The sequence below is a fragment of the Cataglyphis hispanica genome, chromosome 5, assembly GCF_021464435.1.
Source record: "Cataglyphis hispanica isolate Lineage 1 chromosome 5, ULB_Chis1_1.0, whole genome shotgun sequence".
NCBI classification, from domain to species: Eukaryota; Metazoa; Arthropoda; class Insecta; order Hymenoptera; family Formicidae; genus Cataglyphis; species Cataglyphis hispanica.
In genome coordinates this window covers 256,973-275,091 of record NC_065958.1, presented here as the reverse complement: position 1 = coordinate 275,091, position 18,119 = coordinate 256,973, and the positions used below count along the sequence as shown (strand labels likewise).

The following is an 18,119-nucleotide window of genomic DNA, read 5'->3' as shown; positions in this document are numbered from 1 at the left end:
TGCGTCGTCTTTGTCTCTTTTTCATCGCGCATGTGTGTAGCGTCCATGAAAGCACAAGCGCCGATATGTTGAACATACGGATGCGATTGTTGGAAGATTGGATGAGATAAGCGGGGAACACACACTTTTGCATAAGCGCATAGCCATAAGCATAAAGAAATTGATTGGTCCACAAACATATGCCTTACGAAATGAACCAATTAATTTCCTCGTACTTATGGCTATGCACTTATGCAAAAGTGTGTGCTTCCCGCTATAAGCGGGGAGCACACACTTTGCATAAGCGCATAACAATAAGCATAAGAAAATTGATTGGTTCATTTTCTTATGCATACATTTGTGCATCAATTTCTTTATGTTTATGGTTATGCGCTTATGCAAAAGTGTGTGCTCCCCGCTACAATATATAATAGATAAAGCGGGGAGCACACACTTTTGCATAAGCGCATAACCATAAACATAAAGAAATTGATTGGTCCACAAATGTATGCATAAGAAAATGAACCAATCAATTTCCTTATGCTTATTGTTATGCGCTTATGCAAAAGTGTGTGCTCCCCGCTTAAGAAACGACAATCGCATACTATCCTTGTTTCTCTAGCGTATCGCTTTAGGGCCGAAATACGGGCTGAAAATGCTTTTTGGCCTTTCATGGTAGAAAGCAGTTATGCAATAAGACTAATAAGCACCATTTTTTGCAAATTTTATACTTGCGTATATACATATGTGAATATATATGTTCAAATTATAATTAAATATTGTTTGATGATCAATAATAGTAATCGAATAATAGGTAACAGAATTAACAAGTACAAAATACATAAGACACGGGTGCTTATTAAACTTGATGATTTGTTGTTTTGTGACTATCATTGATACTTTATTTGTATATCATATCAACGGGATAGAGAAATAGCACGGTTATCAATTCTTATTTGACATTATTGTTTAACAATTGTAATAGCAATTTCATAACTAATAATTATACTATCTTTTCATTATCTTTGAAATAAAGGTATCATAAACGTAAGAAGAATACAAGTATGTAATATATATAATGATTAAATTAATGTCTTCCAAGGATACAAAGTAGCTAAATGAGCAGCGTAGCGTTCGGTTTCTCACACCGTAGATCAGAGTTCGAATCTCCCGAGTTTAGCGAAAATTTATCATGCATTTATGTGCATTTATATGCATTTGGAAAATATAATTATTTTTAAAATTTATTATATTTTCAGAATAAAGTTTATACAAAAATGACAACCAAATAATTTTTGTGCTATTTCTCTATCCCATTAATATAATATACAAAGTATCGATGATAGTCACAATTAAAGCAACAAATCATCAAGTCTAACAATTAAGCATCCGTGTCTTATATATTTTGTTCATTCTGTTACCTATTATTCGACTATTAATATTGTTAATCATACAATATATTTAATTGCATTGTTTAATTTCAATTATAATTTGAACATATATATTCACATATGTATATACTCAAGCATAAAATTTGTAAAAAGTAAGTGCTTATTAGTCTTGTTGCATAACTGCTTTTTACCATGAAAGGCAAAAAAGCATTTTCAGCCCGTATCTTGGCTGTAAAGCGATACGCTAGAGAAACAAGGATAGCATGCGATTGTCGCTCCTTGTCTATTATATATTATCTCATCCCAACTTCCAACAATTGCATCCGTGTGCTCACATGTCAGTGGCTTGTGCCTCATGGACGCTACACATATACGCGATAAAAGAGAGACGAAGATGACGCAATCATTTCTCTTTATTTAGCGATCAGTGTACTACCAATATCGACAATATCGAAAAGTGGATGTAGCACAGACATGAACCAAAATTGAAAAGTGAACGTAGTACGGAAATGAACCATTCGGCTGTTTTATCCTGCCTGAAAATGGACGTGGCCATGTAGTTCCAAACGGCCGTAAAATGGACGTAGAGGCGCTGTTGTACGGGACTGAGAGCTATCGTACGAAAAACGCCGGTCTCAGGCTTCTCTCTGGTATAAACTTTAAGCAGGGAGCACACACTTTTGCATAAGCTCATAACAATAAGCATAAGGAAATTGATTGGTTCATTTTCTTATGCATACATTTGTGGACCAATCAATTTCTTTATGTTTATGGTTATGCGTTTATGCAAAAGTGTGTGCTCCCCGCTTTAATGTTTGTCCATTAATTTGTTACAAACAGATTTATAATCACAAGCAATTTACAAACGAAATACACTCAGAAAAATTAATAATTATAATTAATAATTTAATAATTTTTGTCGACTAGCTTTATGTAAGATTCACACTTTACACTACGAATAGTAGGGATTGCGGATTCAGTTCCGATTGAGGTTGTCAATCAGTTGATAATACTTTGCTCTGATTGGTCAGTTTATAACCATAACCTCAACCATTATCGAGTCTGCAATCCATAGTGTAATATGGTCTTTAGAAATATATTGTGATTTGGCTGAAGAAGAAAGAGATAATGAATCTCGTTAATTAATATAAAGGGCCGAACAAAAGCACTGTTTTTTATAAATTCAACATATCTGCGTACCTAAGAGAATGTATATGGATACTTTTTTTTATATTTATATATTTTTTTATCTTACTATCTTGTAATTACATTTAATTTTTTTTTCATTGAAGAAAAAGAAATGTCAGATTTTTGACAACGGCAAGGATTATTTAACATCTATATTATTTATTACTGTAATGGAAGTTTCATCAAGTAATAAAGATTTCAACGAAAAGAAACACTTCATCACTAACAGTGAATCAAATATCTCTAATGATATTTCAAAATACAATGACGAAAAAGAAGCACACAATAGAAAAAATGAGACAACTGTTGAAGAAAATTTAGAAGATACTGCATGCGATTCTGTCTTGATTAACAATAGTTATATAGATACTGAAAGTGACTCTAATAAACTAGAGGATAGTAAAAAGAATGAATTGGGAACTAGTGATAAATACTGCAATGAAGTTAATAACATTAATAGTCCTAAACAATTATTATCAAAGAGATTCTTAAATCTTGTGGATAGCGATTCTGAAAATGAACCTACTTTATATGAAACATTGAAAAAAACTTGTAATCCCAATGAAAATGATGAACATTTAAACATTGCAAAATGTAAGAAAAATCTTAAAAATAAAAATGCAAGAAGAGTAATAGACGATGATAGCGATGATATTGAAGATGACACACAGATGAGCGAAATTAATAACTTTCCTCAAACTGTTGATAAAACTATAAATATTACTGTAAGTACAAGTTTATATAAATATACTTTTATTAATAATTTATAATTTTAATGAGAAATGTGATACCATGTTTAGAAATTTTTTGAAATTACATTATTTTGTTTTATAGACTAGTGCGTACCAATCTTTAATAGACTCTGAATCTGAAGAAGAAAAAGGGGAAACTCAAGATTCTGTTGTTACATTTGAAAAATCTAAAATATCTGATGATAAAAATACTAAAAAAGAATCTGTTAAAAAGAGAAAGGTATTTGGATATCTTTATTCTTAATCTAACTTATATAATAAATCATAATGCTATAATAATTAATAGCTATAATATTTAATATAAAACAAAATCTTTTAAATTAATCTAAAATTTTTGATTCTCAAAATAGGGATCTATTAGAGCTTCAAAAGATGAGGCAATGCGTCAGATACATAGTGAAACCCAACGTTTATTAAGAGAAACAGAAATTTCTTTACCATATCACAGACCAAAACAGCGTACATTACAGGAATTCTTGAACAGAAAGAAAATATTGGAATCTCTTCCAAAGGCACCTACAACAGCTGCAAGACTGAAAATGTCATCTGCAATAGTAAGGTAAGTTTTTATACAGGTGTGGCATCTAAAACAGACCATCCGAATAATTCCCACAGTTTTGGAGATAGGAGAAAATATTTGAAATAAAAGTTGTATGGTATCGAGGAAAATCTTGTGGAGGTGAACATTTTTTTTTAGGTGAAGGTGCTTAGGAGATTTGAAGGTCATCTTCATTTTTTTTTAATGGAACCACCCTAATTTTTTTATATAAATCAATTTCTCGCAATATTTGACACAAAAAGTTATAGAGTAAGATAGCCAAAAAGTGAATAGTTTACGAAATATTTTGTACTTTATATTTTGATATAATTTTATATAAACTATAAAATATTTCGTAAAATATTCATGTTTTGAAATGAACTTATCATTATTTTCATGGACAAAATAATTAGAAGAATCAATTAATAAAGAAAGCATATAAGTTGTTTTTAAGGAAAAGTATATAATTTGCAAGTAACAATTACATGTCAATAGATTCGTGTCCTCTTTGGTGTATTGCTTATACAAATCGTAGAATGTAAATAAACATTCAATCATCTTGTACATTTCAATCTTTATCCTCTGATAATGTATGTATAAAAAAATAAGTAAAACATCATTTTATTTAAAAAAATAAAGATGAAAAATAAAAACAAAGTACGAAATATTTCATAAACTATTCATATTTGGCCCTCTTACTCTTATAATATTTTATGTTAAATATTGTGAGGAATCGATTTGTATAAAAAAATTAGTGTAGTTTTATTTAAAAAAAATGATGATCTTCAATCTCCTAAGCAATCTCTACCTAAAAAATGTTTACCTCCACAAGATTTCTCCCTCAATACCATACAACTTTTATTTTAAACATTTTCTCCTATCTCCAAAATTGTGGGACTTATTTGGGTGGCTTGTTTTAGATGCCTCACCCTATATATACAGGATATTCCAAGGCTACATGCTTTTAGTTGCAAATTTTCCTTGATTTGGAGATAAATTTCTTTTTTTTCTTTGGAATAAAGATGTGGAATCATTAATAATCATCAAATTGCAAGATCAAATTGCTATTGAAAAAGAAGGGCATTTTACAAATTAAATTTTTTGCTATTAAAAAATTAATAAAACTATATTCTTTAATTAATTCCAAGTACAATGTAATAAGGGCCTTTAATTTGAGGCTTAGTTACAAAGATATATAATGGAAAAAATTATAAACTTGCAAAAAATATTTTTTGATATTTTTGCTTAAAGAAAAATCAACTTCAACTTGATCATAAAATCTATTATTAGAAATATAAAAAGTGTTACAGTTTTACAGCATATCATATATATAATAACAATGCAAATATTTAACAGTTATATAAGAATAAAAATTTAGAATTTTAAAAAATAAACTTATGAATACAAGATATCTGTCTATTTTTCAATATACATAAAACTAACATAAAATAATTTGATAATCATATTTTGCCTATCACTGCATGTATTTTTGCACTATCTTTTAAATATAAATTTGATTATTAAATTACTTTATTACATAATTTTTATATGCTAATAAATTTGATTATAAATTGAATAAAATTGAGATTTCTTGTATTCAAAACAATTTAATTTTTTCAATTCTATTTATTGATTGTTCTAAAAAAACAGTCCAATTGTTGTAGATCTAATTCTATATTTATTTACAAAAATTATACAAAATAAAATTTTTTAGATAAAAAATAAATAATTTTTTATATGATTTTAAACAGCCAAGTCGTTGCAGAAAAAGAAAAAGAAGCAGAATTCTTTTATAAATCGTCAGATTCAGAAGATGATACACAACAACCTATATCTTTTACTGCCAGAAATACATTAAAAGAGTCTTCCATTACAAATAAGAAGATGCCATTAATAGATGTCAAAAATAATTGTATACAAGATTCTCAAAAAATTGATATAAACACTCAAACTATATATAATCAAGGAAAGATTATACAAGATCATATAAATCTCAATACATCTGTGATATCTGAAAAAAATTTTAGCAAAGTAGATGATCAAAATAGAGAGGCACCTTTCATAACTGAAAATAGCAGTAATCATGATGACGAATCCAATACATTATCACAACAAACAGATAATGAAGACAAACAAAATCATCAAAAATTTAGTGTATCGAGAAAATTGTTTGATACATGTTTTGAAAGTAAAACAAATAAAGATTCTGATATTAATTCCAACAAACAAGAGATTGAAGGCATAGTTAAAACTATTACTTTTTTGGAGAGGGATGAATGTGTTAATGATAAAAAAATAAAAAATCAGGAGAAATCAGAAATTAGTATAATAGAAAATCACATATCAGAAATATCACAAGTATATCAATGCGATTCTGAAACAATTAACATAGATAGAGATAAAAATTTGACTGCAAAAACAAAAATATCAGAAATTCCTAGTAATATAAGTAATAAGGAAATAGTCAAAATTCTTCAGAGAGATAATTATGAAGCAGATAATATTGTTACGTCTATAAATTCTAATGATTTTATTATAATACAAGATGGAAATGAAAAAAAAAAGGATAAGTGCATTAAAATGAATATATCATCATCTACTATTTTAACCAATGACATTCTACCAAAATATGAAAATAATTCTTTAACAGAAGAATGTAAAGGCTCTGATAGTCATGCATTTGGTTTGCCATTTTCGAAGTTTGTAGATGAAACTTTAATTGATAAAAAAAAATTATTACCAAAATTAGCATCAAATTCTACAATTACACTAAAAGGATCACCAGGTATGATTATTGATTTGACGAATAATGTGAAATCATATGGAAAAGGTGTAAATACTTTATTGGATAGATTTTTCTACAAACATGTTATTAATACAAAAAAACAGGCTAACGATAAAACTCAAGAAACTGTGGTAGATTTACAAAATACTCCAAACAATTCTCTTCCGATCAAAGAGTTACTTCCATATAATTTACCCACTAATACTGATAATCCTGAGTTGAATAAACCTGGGGCCAAGTTCATGCGTTTAAAAGAAGATTTAAAGTTACAAATGACTTTAAAACGTAATGAAGAATGGAAGCATAAAGATATAGAATTACGAGAAAAAGAAGAAGAAGAATGGGATGAGGAAGAAGAGAATGATTTTGATTCAGATGGACAAGAACAAATTCTTAATTTTGAATCAAGTAATAGTGAAGAGAGCGAACTCGAAGAGGATGATGTTTGTATTAAGGACAAAAAAAAGAGTAAGTGCTTGTTTGCAGATGACGAAGCTGAAGTTACAGACAATGAAGAATCAAGTACAGATGCAGAGGAAACGTATAGCAAGAATGATATGATCCAAGCAAAATATAACAATAAACAATCTGCAAACTTCAAGCGTAGAGAAGAACATATGAATGGTAATACAAGCGAGACAGAAATCGATCAGAAAGAAGAAGAGATAGAAGATATGATAGATTCAGACACAGATATAGAAAATGAATATGATCCTAAAGACAATGATGATATTAATGTTTGTAAAAATTTTGATATCAAGAATAAAAAAGATAAGACAAAATTGATGGAGAATTTTCAAGGCGGTTTAAACATTACAAGTCCGATTTATCCGAAAAACGATAATTATCATTTAAAAAACGTTTTGATAAATGTAAATACATATGAGACACGGTATGAAGATAATGGCTTAATAAGTGAGAACAAAAGCAATATGTGTGCTAATCAGAAAGGTGCAGAAGTTATTACTAGAAGCCAAATAAATAAGACACCTTCAACAAGTATGCTCGACTTTGTTTCTCCTTTAACACAATTAAGTATATTAAATACTACTTTGGATACTCCAAAAAATAGGAAAGATACACTAGAAAAGAGAGAATATTTCGTTGATGCAGATCAGAAGTCCATTTATATGGAAAATACACAAAGCGATAAATCTTCTGAATATACATATAATACTGGGAACAAAAATATTTTAGGGAAAAAACTATTTGATGATATTAAAGAAAGTGTTGATGATGAATATCTTATGCGATTATGTTCAGGTAAATTTGAATTCACGCAAAAAACCGATTTAAATTTATCTTTACAAATAACTAACAGTAAATCGCGATTGTGTCCAGAAAATTCGAATACGAAACTGATCGATATCAAAGAATTAGAAAGTCTCGAAATAGAAGATAAAAATTCTCAAGATGTAAAACTGATATTAGATGAAGATTCTAATAATTCTGGGTTAAATCACATCAAAACGAAACAAGTTGATGAAAAAGTTTCGAAATTAAAATTAACGATTGCTTCTTCAGACGATGATGATGAATTGGATGAGACGGATACGTTTTTGAAACCCAGAAAACGTACAATGAAAAGATTGTATTTATCTGATTCGGAGGAAGAAAATGTTCAATCGTCCGACGAAGAAAACGATAGTACAGACAAGGAGATAGAAGAACAATATATAGATTACGATTCCGAAGAGAACGAAGTTATATCGAAAAAAGATATAAAAAAAGTTGCGGCTGATTTTTTAGAAGAAGAGGCCGAATTGAGCGAAAGTGATTGGGATTCCGCTGATGAGGACGAAAAAGACTTGGATAAATTAGAATACGAAGAAGCTGATGACGAACATATAGACGAACATGAAATGAAAAATCAATTGGACAAGATTCACAGAATATACATGAAACAGGTGCTAGATGAAGATAAAAGGGAAGTTAGATTACTTCAAGAATTATTATTTGAGGATGGAGATTTGCATACCAATGGAATGGGTCGTGAGCGCAAGTTTAAGTGGAAAAATATAGGTATAAAAGTATATAGTCGATTTTCTCTCATTTACTAGATAATTATTGCATTTTTTTTTTATATTACATGATGCTTGCATTAGAAAAAAAAACTTGATTTTGTAAAAATATTCTGCAAAATTTCAATTTCCAAAAATCGATATTAATATGCAATATATTATCATGTTTATAACAATAGTAATGTAATCATTATTGTATCAGATAAATTAGGAAGTAATACTGAAATGTCACAAGCATCTGATGAGAACGATGGCTGGATAGATGGGCAAGAAGAAGAAGAAGAAACAAAATGGAGTAAACTCAGGCAAGAAAGAGACAAGTTTCTTGAAGAAAGGATGGTATTATTATTATTGTTGTTATGTTGTTGTTATATTATATAAAGAAAAAATATGTTTACATAAATATCTTTTATATATTTACAGAAATGTTCAAACAATGAAATTGAAGATGAGTTATGCAATAGCCAAATTTTTAAATTTGGACTGGAAGCGCTTAAAAAGATTAATAAAAATGATGAATCTGAAGAACTACATGTTTCTGATGACAAAATAGATTCATCTGAAAATATGGAACCAATTATGCCGCGAAATATAACAGATCTATTGAATAGACCAAATACTGGAAAAAAATCCCAAACGATATATGTAAGATTATTAATTAACTGTTAATTAACGTTTACAACATTATGATATGTTATTGCCATATTTTATTTATGACAACAAAATTTGTTTATACGTTTTTTACATATGATTCTACGTATTACAGAATGTTATAAAAAAACGTTCGCTCTTAACTCGAGGAGAAGAGTCCTTGGCGAAGATAGCTTCATTGGCAAAGCAAGGTGATTCTGCTTCTCATGCAATAAACACAAGAAATTTTGTCTTTCAATATATTAATTTAAATAATACATCCGAAAAGAACGATGAAATTAAAGAGGAAGATAAAGGTTCACAAGCCAAGGTAAATTGATCTTTTTAAGAAACTATCATATAAATATAAATATATACAAATATAAATATATGTATGTATATATATATATATATATATATATATATATATATATATATATAATTTATTTATTTATTTATTTATTTTGATTATCTAATTTGTGTGTATTCCCACTAAAAGAAGCATATATTTTGATAAATGTTTATTTTTTGTAGCCTCTGAAGAGAAAAGCAATATCAAATTTTTCATTGACAACGAAAAAAAAAAGAAAATAAAATTGTTCTTTTTGAAAAAAATATTTTAAATTTTATTTTTATACAAATAATATTTTACATATATTTTACATAATTTTAAATTATTACAAATAAATTACGAACTTATTTTTGTTAAGCTATTTCTGAACATTTATTACATAAGAATATAATCATAAAATACGAATAAATGTGTCTTTTTTATATATAAATAATAAATATGTACATACGATTACAATGAAATAAAAAGAATTTTCATTTTTATAAAAGATTCGTTTCTTCGTGATTTTATTTGCGAAATTATTCATTTTTTCTTGAATAGTAATTTTTTCTTCTTCAATAGTATCTCTTGCAATTACATTTTTTTAAATTGCATTTTAAAATTATTGTTATCGCAATTAATATGTAATTAGAGTTTTGATAATATTAAAAATATAAGAATATGACAAGAGTCGCTAAGGCAAGACAGGAACATTCCTTGAGGCTCCTTTTTTTGTTGTGCAAGATCTTATTATTATATTATCTTATTATTATGCTTCTATATTTGTGAAACAATATAATTATATTTGTGGCACTATTTAAAAAGATACTAGATAAAGCATATTAACATATTACTGATTGGCTCATTCTAATATGAGAGGCCTATTAATAATTTCTTTAATTAGTGAAGTGTTAAGTGCGCGATTATCTTTAACATTTCGAGAACATCACAAAATATTCAGTTTATTCTATTGTTTTCGCACATTTCGTTATATGCTCGACAATATTTTTTTTGACAATGGCGTTTCAATTTCGGAAATTCGGATTATCCGTTTGCCATCCTTTTGCATTTGGTCCAAATTGATATACCAATCTTCGACCAAGCACCGGTAGAAATATTTTGCTTTTATAATAGTATCTATAAGAACACGACCGCATGTGAATATAATTAAAAATTATTTTCTATACACACACACACACACACACACACACACACACACATCATATATATATATATATATATATATATATATATATATATATATCCACACACACAACCAAATTATTCTATTACCTCATAGCTCTACTAAGCTTTTCATAAGTCATTTTTGTATTTCCTTTCCGTGAACCCCATCGTTTTGCTACCTCGTCGCTTTTTACAAAGCGAAATTTGGCTTGTGAATAATCTTCCCAACAGATTAAACTAGGACACGTTTCTCTATTACGTAGTAAATCTCTAATAAATTCCCATAATTTTCCTTGACTGGCAGCTATATAAGTGTAATTAAGTCGATACAATACATGCATTTTCGAATTATATCGAAAAAATATTTTGCACTACTTACGATTCTTTTTGGTCTTTAATATTCTCGGTCTACCAGGTAGTCTTTTTGTTGCAATTTCGACACTGTTATCTGATTCTGCATCTGAAAAAAGACGAAAACATCAGCGTATAAAAAAAAAGTGTGAAAATTGTACAAATACAAATCAGTACACAATTGGAAAGTTTGTGTTAAACACATCTGCATATTTCAAACGGTTTACACAAATTTTTGTGTTAATTTAACATAATATGGATATGTTAAATAGTGATAATAATACTATTAATATTTCAATACAAAATGAATGCAATTTCATAGTAATTAAAAATATTTTTTTGTAAAATCAACATTTTTAATAATAAAATGAACTTAGAAAAAAAAATTATTGGTGGCCTGTAGTCATCCTCACTGCTATTAAAAAATAAAATCAACATTTTTTTTCTATAAATTTTAATAGATAAATCCTGTCATTAGTAATAAGGAACATATCTATTGTGTAAAATTAAAAATAAGGCACAGTGTTATTTTATCCTTTTTTCAGTTGTTTTAATGATTTAATATTTGAGTTCAATTAAAAGCAATATGCTGAAATAACACATAAATATGTTAAATATTTAATACGAAAATTTAAACCGGCATATTTTTTAACAAGAAAACATAAATTTTCCAACTGTATACAATCATAGAAATTTTTTTAATAATTTACCAGATATGTTGTTTGAAATAATTGGCGCGTATTCATCCTCCGATTGTGGTTGAATAATATCGAATGATGGCACTATTTAAAAAAATCGATAAGATTTGAAGTTTATAACATTTAATATTTATTTTTCGCGTTATAATATCTAATATATCTTATCTTAATCTACTCTCTCGAACTATCTCGGTAAATTTTTTTACATTATTTTTAAATTTTCAATTGTAAAGCACAATTACAAAATATAAATTCGTCAGAAAATCTATCGCTTAATTAAACTCTGAGTTTTTTGGGATGAATTCTGCATATTAAAATTCATAAACATATTAAAATTCACGTACGTACGCAGATTCGATACACGTTGTGAATGAAGAAGATCGTACAATCGATCCCCATATATTGGATCATAGTTGATGAAATCTTGTCGGGTAAAAGTCACAAGTTCCTTCCCTGATACAGCAAGACTATGTTGAATGGAACTGTATGGTTGACCAATATACGATGCGGCTGACATAAGCCAATTTATTGTTTCTTCTTGACACCAGTTTTTGATAGGTTTGTCTGACCATCCGGTACCATCGATTTCCTTGCATTCCTCATCACCTATTTAAATATTTTTAAAGTCGGATCTGCCGAGTATCTCGTATATTTTTTTAGAATGATTAAATGCTAAAATTAAATGCGGTTTTTCCATAAATCGACGCAATACGTCAATGTTAAGTAGTCCCGAGAAACCCCCTCCAACAACTATCATTGCATTGGTGATTGCGGACCCGCAATCATAATAAAAAATCGTTGCGAGTCATCGTAGACGCCAAAGCGATGTAAGAAAAAAAAACGCGTTAATATTTATTATTTTCTTACAATAACACGATTTTGGTTTGAAATTTTATCAGACTTTGTAACAAAGGATAGGAAGATATAAAACAAATATTTGAATAAATTTGAAAATTAATTTTTTCTAATGATTTAATTAAAATAAAAAATTACATGTATTACCGAGAAAACATTTCTTCTTGTCTCTAGCAGATTCACAACCGCGACTTGCTAAGAAATTACTACGTCTAGGAACCAACGAATCCATGTCTAAGAGTAAGTGATTGTTTTCATCTTCGTTTAAATTAATAAACGACGGATACATCTGCAATCATAGAGTTTAAAAGATAAAATTTTTAAAATAGCATGTATTAGATAAGATAAACAGAAGAAAATCATAATACAGGAAAAGATTTTTATATATATTTGATTTCTTAGACAAATTTGCAATAAAAAATCATTAAATATAAATTTAAGGATGTTTTGGGTGTACAATAGTAGTAAAAAATTGCCAAAATTAAAAAAAGAAACATTTCTTTGTATTGTTCGAAAAATCAAATAAATAAATCCGGATTATAAAAGGAATTAAAGTATCATAAAATAATATGTTTTTTGACGTATTCGTAAAAGAAAATAGTTGTAATTAATATTTTTCCTAATTTATGACAAATTAAATTTAACCCTTTAATCGTGAATACTCTCTGAAATCAACTGTAAGAAACAAGAAAAAGGAATAATTTGCAGAGAGACAGAGAGAGAGGGAGAGAGAGAGAGAGAAAGTACAATCTAAAATTTTATACTCTGTATCAACGTTGAAACATACGACGGTTATCGATTAAAAATTTTTGGGCGTTCTGTACGCTATTGCCAAATAAAAGCGCAAATTGTTCGCAACGTTCGCGAACATCATCTACTTTTGTTTAATTTTCGGAATAACAAGGATAAAATGATACCGTGAGGTCTTTTTATTATTGTATTTCTAAAATTAAACAATATAATTTCTATAATTTCGCTTTTTTTAATGTCCTTTTACTTTGCATTAGTTTTTCATCACTTTCTTGTTATTTTTTCTAATGACTAAAATTCAAAATACGAGATTTTCGTACGTTTTGCGTGATACGTATAAAAAATTCAATTTTTGATAGCGATTATCTTGCGTTTGGAATAGTCAATTGCTTTTAAGTTATATAAACATGTTATAGATACCATATTTATTAATGTATAGTTAACTTTTCAAATTTTTCTTGTTAATTGCCATTTACGAGACAAAACTATCTTAAACGAGTAAAGTGGATCTAACAATAAATCAAGTTTTGCACAAATATTTATTAAAGTTTTTTTAATATTTATTGGAGTCTTCTTAATTTAATGTATGTGAAATTTTTTATTTTATTGACAATGTTTTTTCCTTGTCAAATTTGTCAATAAGTGCTACAATATATGAGTTTCCATAAAAATCAATATTAACTTTAAACTTAAATAATTTCCAAACTGTTAAGAAAATTATGCTGATGTTTTGCACAGAAAAAATAGTAAAACAGTCTACGAAATTTTAATGCTTTTGTCAGTTTTGATAAAATACGTGACACATATAAATATCTTTAATGAAAATATTCGCAAAGTATAAAGCGTGAAAAAGAACACGCGTAACAACTTGAAACTTATAATCGATGATAACTCTCAATAAACAAAATAGTTGTTTGCTAAAATTATGTTTGTTTTAATTTGACTTTTAATGCTGTGCAAATATCTATTTTGTTTTTAATAAGGATTTATGTAAATAAATGATAAAAGTGTTTAAACTGAAGTTTTAAATTAGACTTGAATAAATAATTCGAAGTTTTAAGAAGTCCGAGAAAAAACTACGATAAAAGACTGAACGATCTCATAAACATATACTAGCATATACATATATGTTAACATCTCTCATTTGCGTTAAACTTACCTCCGACAAATCATTCCTACCGTAATTATTAAATGAATCCATTTTTATTTAATATGGTATTAACTGTTCCACCTCAATTTCAGCATATAACGATATCAATGTATTCTACAAGAACGAAAAAAAAAACGCAGTGCACATTAATCGCACTCGTCACTTACGTGTGTGGTAATGATAACGTATATACAAGAATATCAAATGCGATAATTTTCACGAAGATACTATCGCACAATAATTCATTTTGTTTCAAAATTTTTGATCGAGAAAATTACGAAACCGCGAGATGCTATATCACGTTCTATACGAGCAGCATCATACGTTCATCGTTGAACGTCTCTCGAGCTACTAAGTATATGTCTTCACTCAGTAGAAAAGATAAATACAAGAATGCGAGACAACCGCGGTGCGGAGCAGGTTTCAACGGGGATTTCCCGCTCAGCAGCCGCGTCCAATCATCGCCGTTCGCGCGTCGAAGCGCGATAGCTGATGCAATTGCTTACACTTCATTGGCGTCGACCTATATTTTAAAACAAACCATCATGTTTAATTTATTACTAAAAAGAGTTTCAACAATGATTTTTCAATGACTGATAACTGTTTCAATTATTGTTAACTTTTTTTTTAAATAAAAATTATTTTAAATTAAGTGATAAATTGGCAAATAACTGAATAGTTTTTGTTAACAAACAATTTATCTGACGATTATTTTAATCGAAAAATTTTACACAATAGATTTAAATTAAAATGAATATTTTTTGCACAAGTTTACAAAATAAAAAATCTGAAAAATTTGGGTAGAAAAACCAGTTAATGAGCTGCAGCATTTGATAGTGCGTGTGCGTTTATTATTTAAATTACAATATATCATATTAACTCCAAACGTTTTGATCACGGATTTGAGATTCTCTTCAATTTGTGTTTTGTATTTTTATAGTTTTAATTTACAATAATAAATTATTCAATATTTTAATTTATATTGCATTTTCTTTCCACTGAAGAGGATCCCAAATCCGAGAATCAAAACGCGTGTGAAGTTAGTAATTAATAAATGTACACGCGCTGAGAACCGAGATAATTTATTAATTTTTAAATTGCTCTTTTTAAATTGTTGATTTTTTAAATTGTTTGCTCTCTCGAATATCTCCGTCATACACACATGTTGAAAGAACAGCTTAAAAATGTAGAATGATGAATGTAGAATGAACATACAATTAAATACTTGCGTTTTGCAGTAAGGCGCCTATGTCTGCGTTTATTTATAGTATATCGTGATGCACATCGTGATGTATATACGTCGGTATAGCCGCAATCTTCCTTCGTCGTTGTTTTTTTCTTCACGCTATTGATTTACGATTTCTGCAATAAAAACGCGCGCACGCTTCGTAATTTATAAAATTATTCTCCTGATATTATGTATACTATTATTTACATAATTTTATATAAACGTCAATGTTTCGCAATCAACTTACGTTAGTATCACATTTTTGTACAATAATTCTTACCTTCTAAAAAGAAACTTTACAAAGGTGAAAAAATACTCTAAGTACATAAAAAATATTTTAACTTATACTCAACAAAAAGTTTGAAAAAATAAAAACTATGCTATGAGATCAATACAATTAAATCAAATTTAATAAGTTACGTGCTATTAAAATTTGTAATACACACTAATGAATTAGAATTATTTTAATAAATCATTTTTTTATATGATATATAGTTCAAAAAAAAATTTTACGCAAATTCTAAATCGCATAAATGATTTACAAATCAAAGTCATGATAACTTAACTTAAATCTGTATGTATAATAAAATATATTCATATTTTAATTTTCAATTTACACGTGATAAAATTACATATAAATCTGTAAAAACAATGTAGTTTATCAAAAATAATCCTCAATCTGTGTGTAATATTCCTTTCCAATTTTATAAATTTAAATTTTTTCTAGTTGAATTAAATGCTTAATGTATTGTAGAATTATAAAATTTTATACCTTAAATACAATAATATTCATGAGTATAAATGTTGATTTAGAAAATAAAAAAGAAAGAGAAAAGCAGCAAACTTTCAATATGTTTGTGTACAGGGTGTGTCAAAAATTTGGATACAAATATCTCGTAAACGTTACGTTTTAGAGAAAAATATTTCAGACAAAAGTTATAAGGTTTAAAAAGACGCATTTAATGACAGTATTAATTTGATTATAATTGGCATTGCCAAAGTCATGTCAAGGTCAACTTAAAATTTTTAAATGGAAATCCCCATTCTTTATTACATATTCTTGTAAGCTCATCTTGAGAGCTTTTCAAAACACTATAATAAAGTATTTTTTCATTAAGAATTTTTTGAGTTATTTTGTATCTTAGTCTGACATATATTAGTATAAAATATAAAATATCTCGAAAATTATTTAGTGTTCGATAATTGTATTGTAATACTTTTAAAAAATAATAAGATGAATCAAATAGTGTAAAGAAAAAATAAATAATTGTTATAAAAAAATATATTGCAAATAATTGCATACTTTTTTTAAAAACAATTATTTTTTGTATACTATTTGATTTATTTTATTATTCTGTACATAAAAGTATTACGATATAATTATCGAACATTAAATAATTTTCGAAATATTTTATATTTTATACTAAAATATGTCAGATTAAGATACAAAATAACTCAAAAAATTCTTAATAAAAAAATACTTTATCACAATAAAAAAACCTTACAAAGGTAAAAAAAAGTACGCCAAGTACATAAAAAATATATGTTGTACACATCAGAAAGCTGAAAAGTTACTTATCTCTGAAAACTAATAAAAAAATTTTTCTCTAAAAAATAAAAAAACTGAAATCAATAATGAACTGGCCAAGTATTTACAAGTAATTCAGTTTATAAAAATTTGTAATTTGAAATAGTAGAGTTTTAGACAAATTTTCTCCTTAAAATTAAAACACATAATTTTTATTAACAGAATGATTTCCGAAATAAATTCAATTTTGAATAGTATATCACAAATTACATTACTTTAGAGTTTATTAAAGGTGTTATATACTATAATATCAAATCATATTGTTAATGTTAAGTGCAATTAGAATTCTTTTGATTTACAAAGTATATCTTACAGTATAATTTGAAAGAAAATTTTTCGTAAGTTCTAAGTCGGGGCGCGTATAAAACAAACTTACAAAGCAAAATATAAAAACTTGGCGTGCCCGGGTCATAAACGTATACAATTAATTCGTGTTGTACAATATTTCATATTATGTAAAAATTACTTGCATCATTTATCATTATTAGTGCAATTAGGATTCCTTTGATTTGCAAAATATATCTAATAAAATATATATAATTATATTAGAATTTCCTTGATTTGCAAAATATATCTTATAAAATATATATAATTATATATTAAGATTTCTTTGATTTGCAAAATATATATTTTATAAAATATATATAATAATTGTATTAGAATTCTTTTAATTTGCAAAATATATATAATTATATTTTA

At 27.2% G+C, this 18,119-nt stretch overlaps 2 protein-coding genes across 3 annotated transcripts; one reads left to right on the top strand and one right to left on the bottom strand.

Moving 5' to 3' along the window:
* Window positions 1-2,415: 2,415 nt before the first annotated feature.
* LOC126849754 (claspin) lies at window positions 2,416-9,964 on the top strand. The gene is made up of 9 exons (XM_050591939.1): window positions 2,416-2,580; window positions 2,663-3,283; window positions 3,393-3,530; window positions 3,661-3,869; window positions 5,600-8,655; window positions 8,857-8,993; window positions 9,078-9,299; window positions 9,421-9,615; window positions 9,819-9,964. Exons 2-9 carry the CDS (start codon window positions 2,729-2,731, stop codon window positions 9,876-9,878), a joined length of 4,572 nt encoding a protein of 1,523 aa, XP_050447896.1. The 5' UTR covers window positions 2,416-2,580; window positions 2,663-2,728; the 3' UTR covers window positions 9,879-9,964.
* Window positions 9,965-10,111: 147 nt separating this feature from the next.
* LOC126849789 (ETS homologous factor-like) lies at window positions 10,112-14,942 on the bottom strand. Of its 2 annotated transcripts, none has more exons than XM_050592025.1 (7): window positions 14,614-14,942; window positions 12,852-12,993; window positions 12,198-12,455; window positions 11,862-11,933; window positions 11,180-11,260; window positions 10,909-11,104; window positions 10,112-10,752 (listed from the first exon to the last, which is right to left on the bottom strand). In XM_050592025.1, exons 1-7 carry the CDS (start codon window positions 14,653-14,655, stop codon window positions 10,641-10,643), a joined length of 903 nt encoding a protein of 300 aa, XP_050447982.1. In that variant the 5' UTR covers window positions 14,656-14,942; the 3' UTR covers window positions 10,112-10,640. The 2 variants fall into 2 exon arrangements, with proteins under 2 accessions (XP_050447982.1, XP_050447984.1); XM_050592027.1 differs by having other exon boundaries at window positions 14,772-14,942.
* Window positions 14,943-18,119: the final 3,177 nt, after the last annotated feature.

What these genes read in the sequence shown, in the direction of transcription:
- LOC126849754 (XM_050591939.1), top strand. Translation starts at nt 2,729, where the DNA reads ATGGAAGTTTCATCAAGTAATAAAGATTTCAACGAAAAGAAACACTTC. An exon ending in AGTTTCTTGAAGAAAGGATG is followed by an intron (nt 8,994 to 9,077) that starts GTATTATTATTA and finishes ATATATTTACAG; the next exon opens with AAATGTTCAAACAATGAAAT. An exon ending in ATAAAGGTTCACAAGCCAAG is followed by an intron (nt 9,616 to 9,818) that starts GTAAATTGATCT and finishes TATTTTTTGTAG; the next exon opens with CCTCTGAAGAGAAAAGCAAT.
- LOC126849789 (XM_050592025.1), bottom strand. Translation starts at nt 14,655, where the DNA reads ATGGATTCATTTAATAATTACGGTAGGAATGATTTGTCGGAG. An exon ending in TATTTCAAACAACATATCTG is followed by an intron (nt 11,261 to 11,861) that starts GTAAATTATTAA and finishes GTCTTTTTTCAG; the next exon opens with ATGCAGAATCAGATAACAGT. An exon ending in AAGCTTAGTAGAGCTATGAG is followed by an intron (nt 10,753 to 10,908) that starts GTAATAGAATAA and finishes GTGTTCTTATAG; the next exon opens with ATACTATTATAAAAGCAAAA.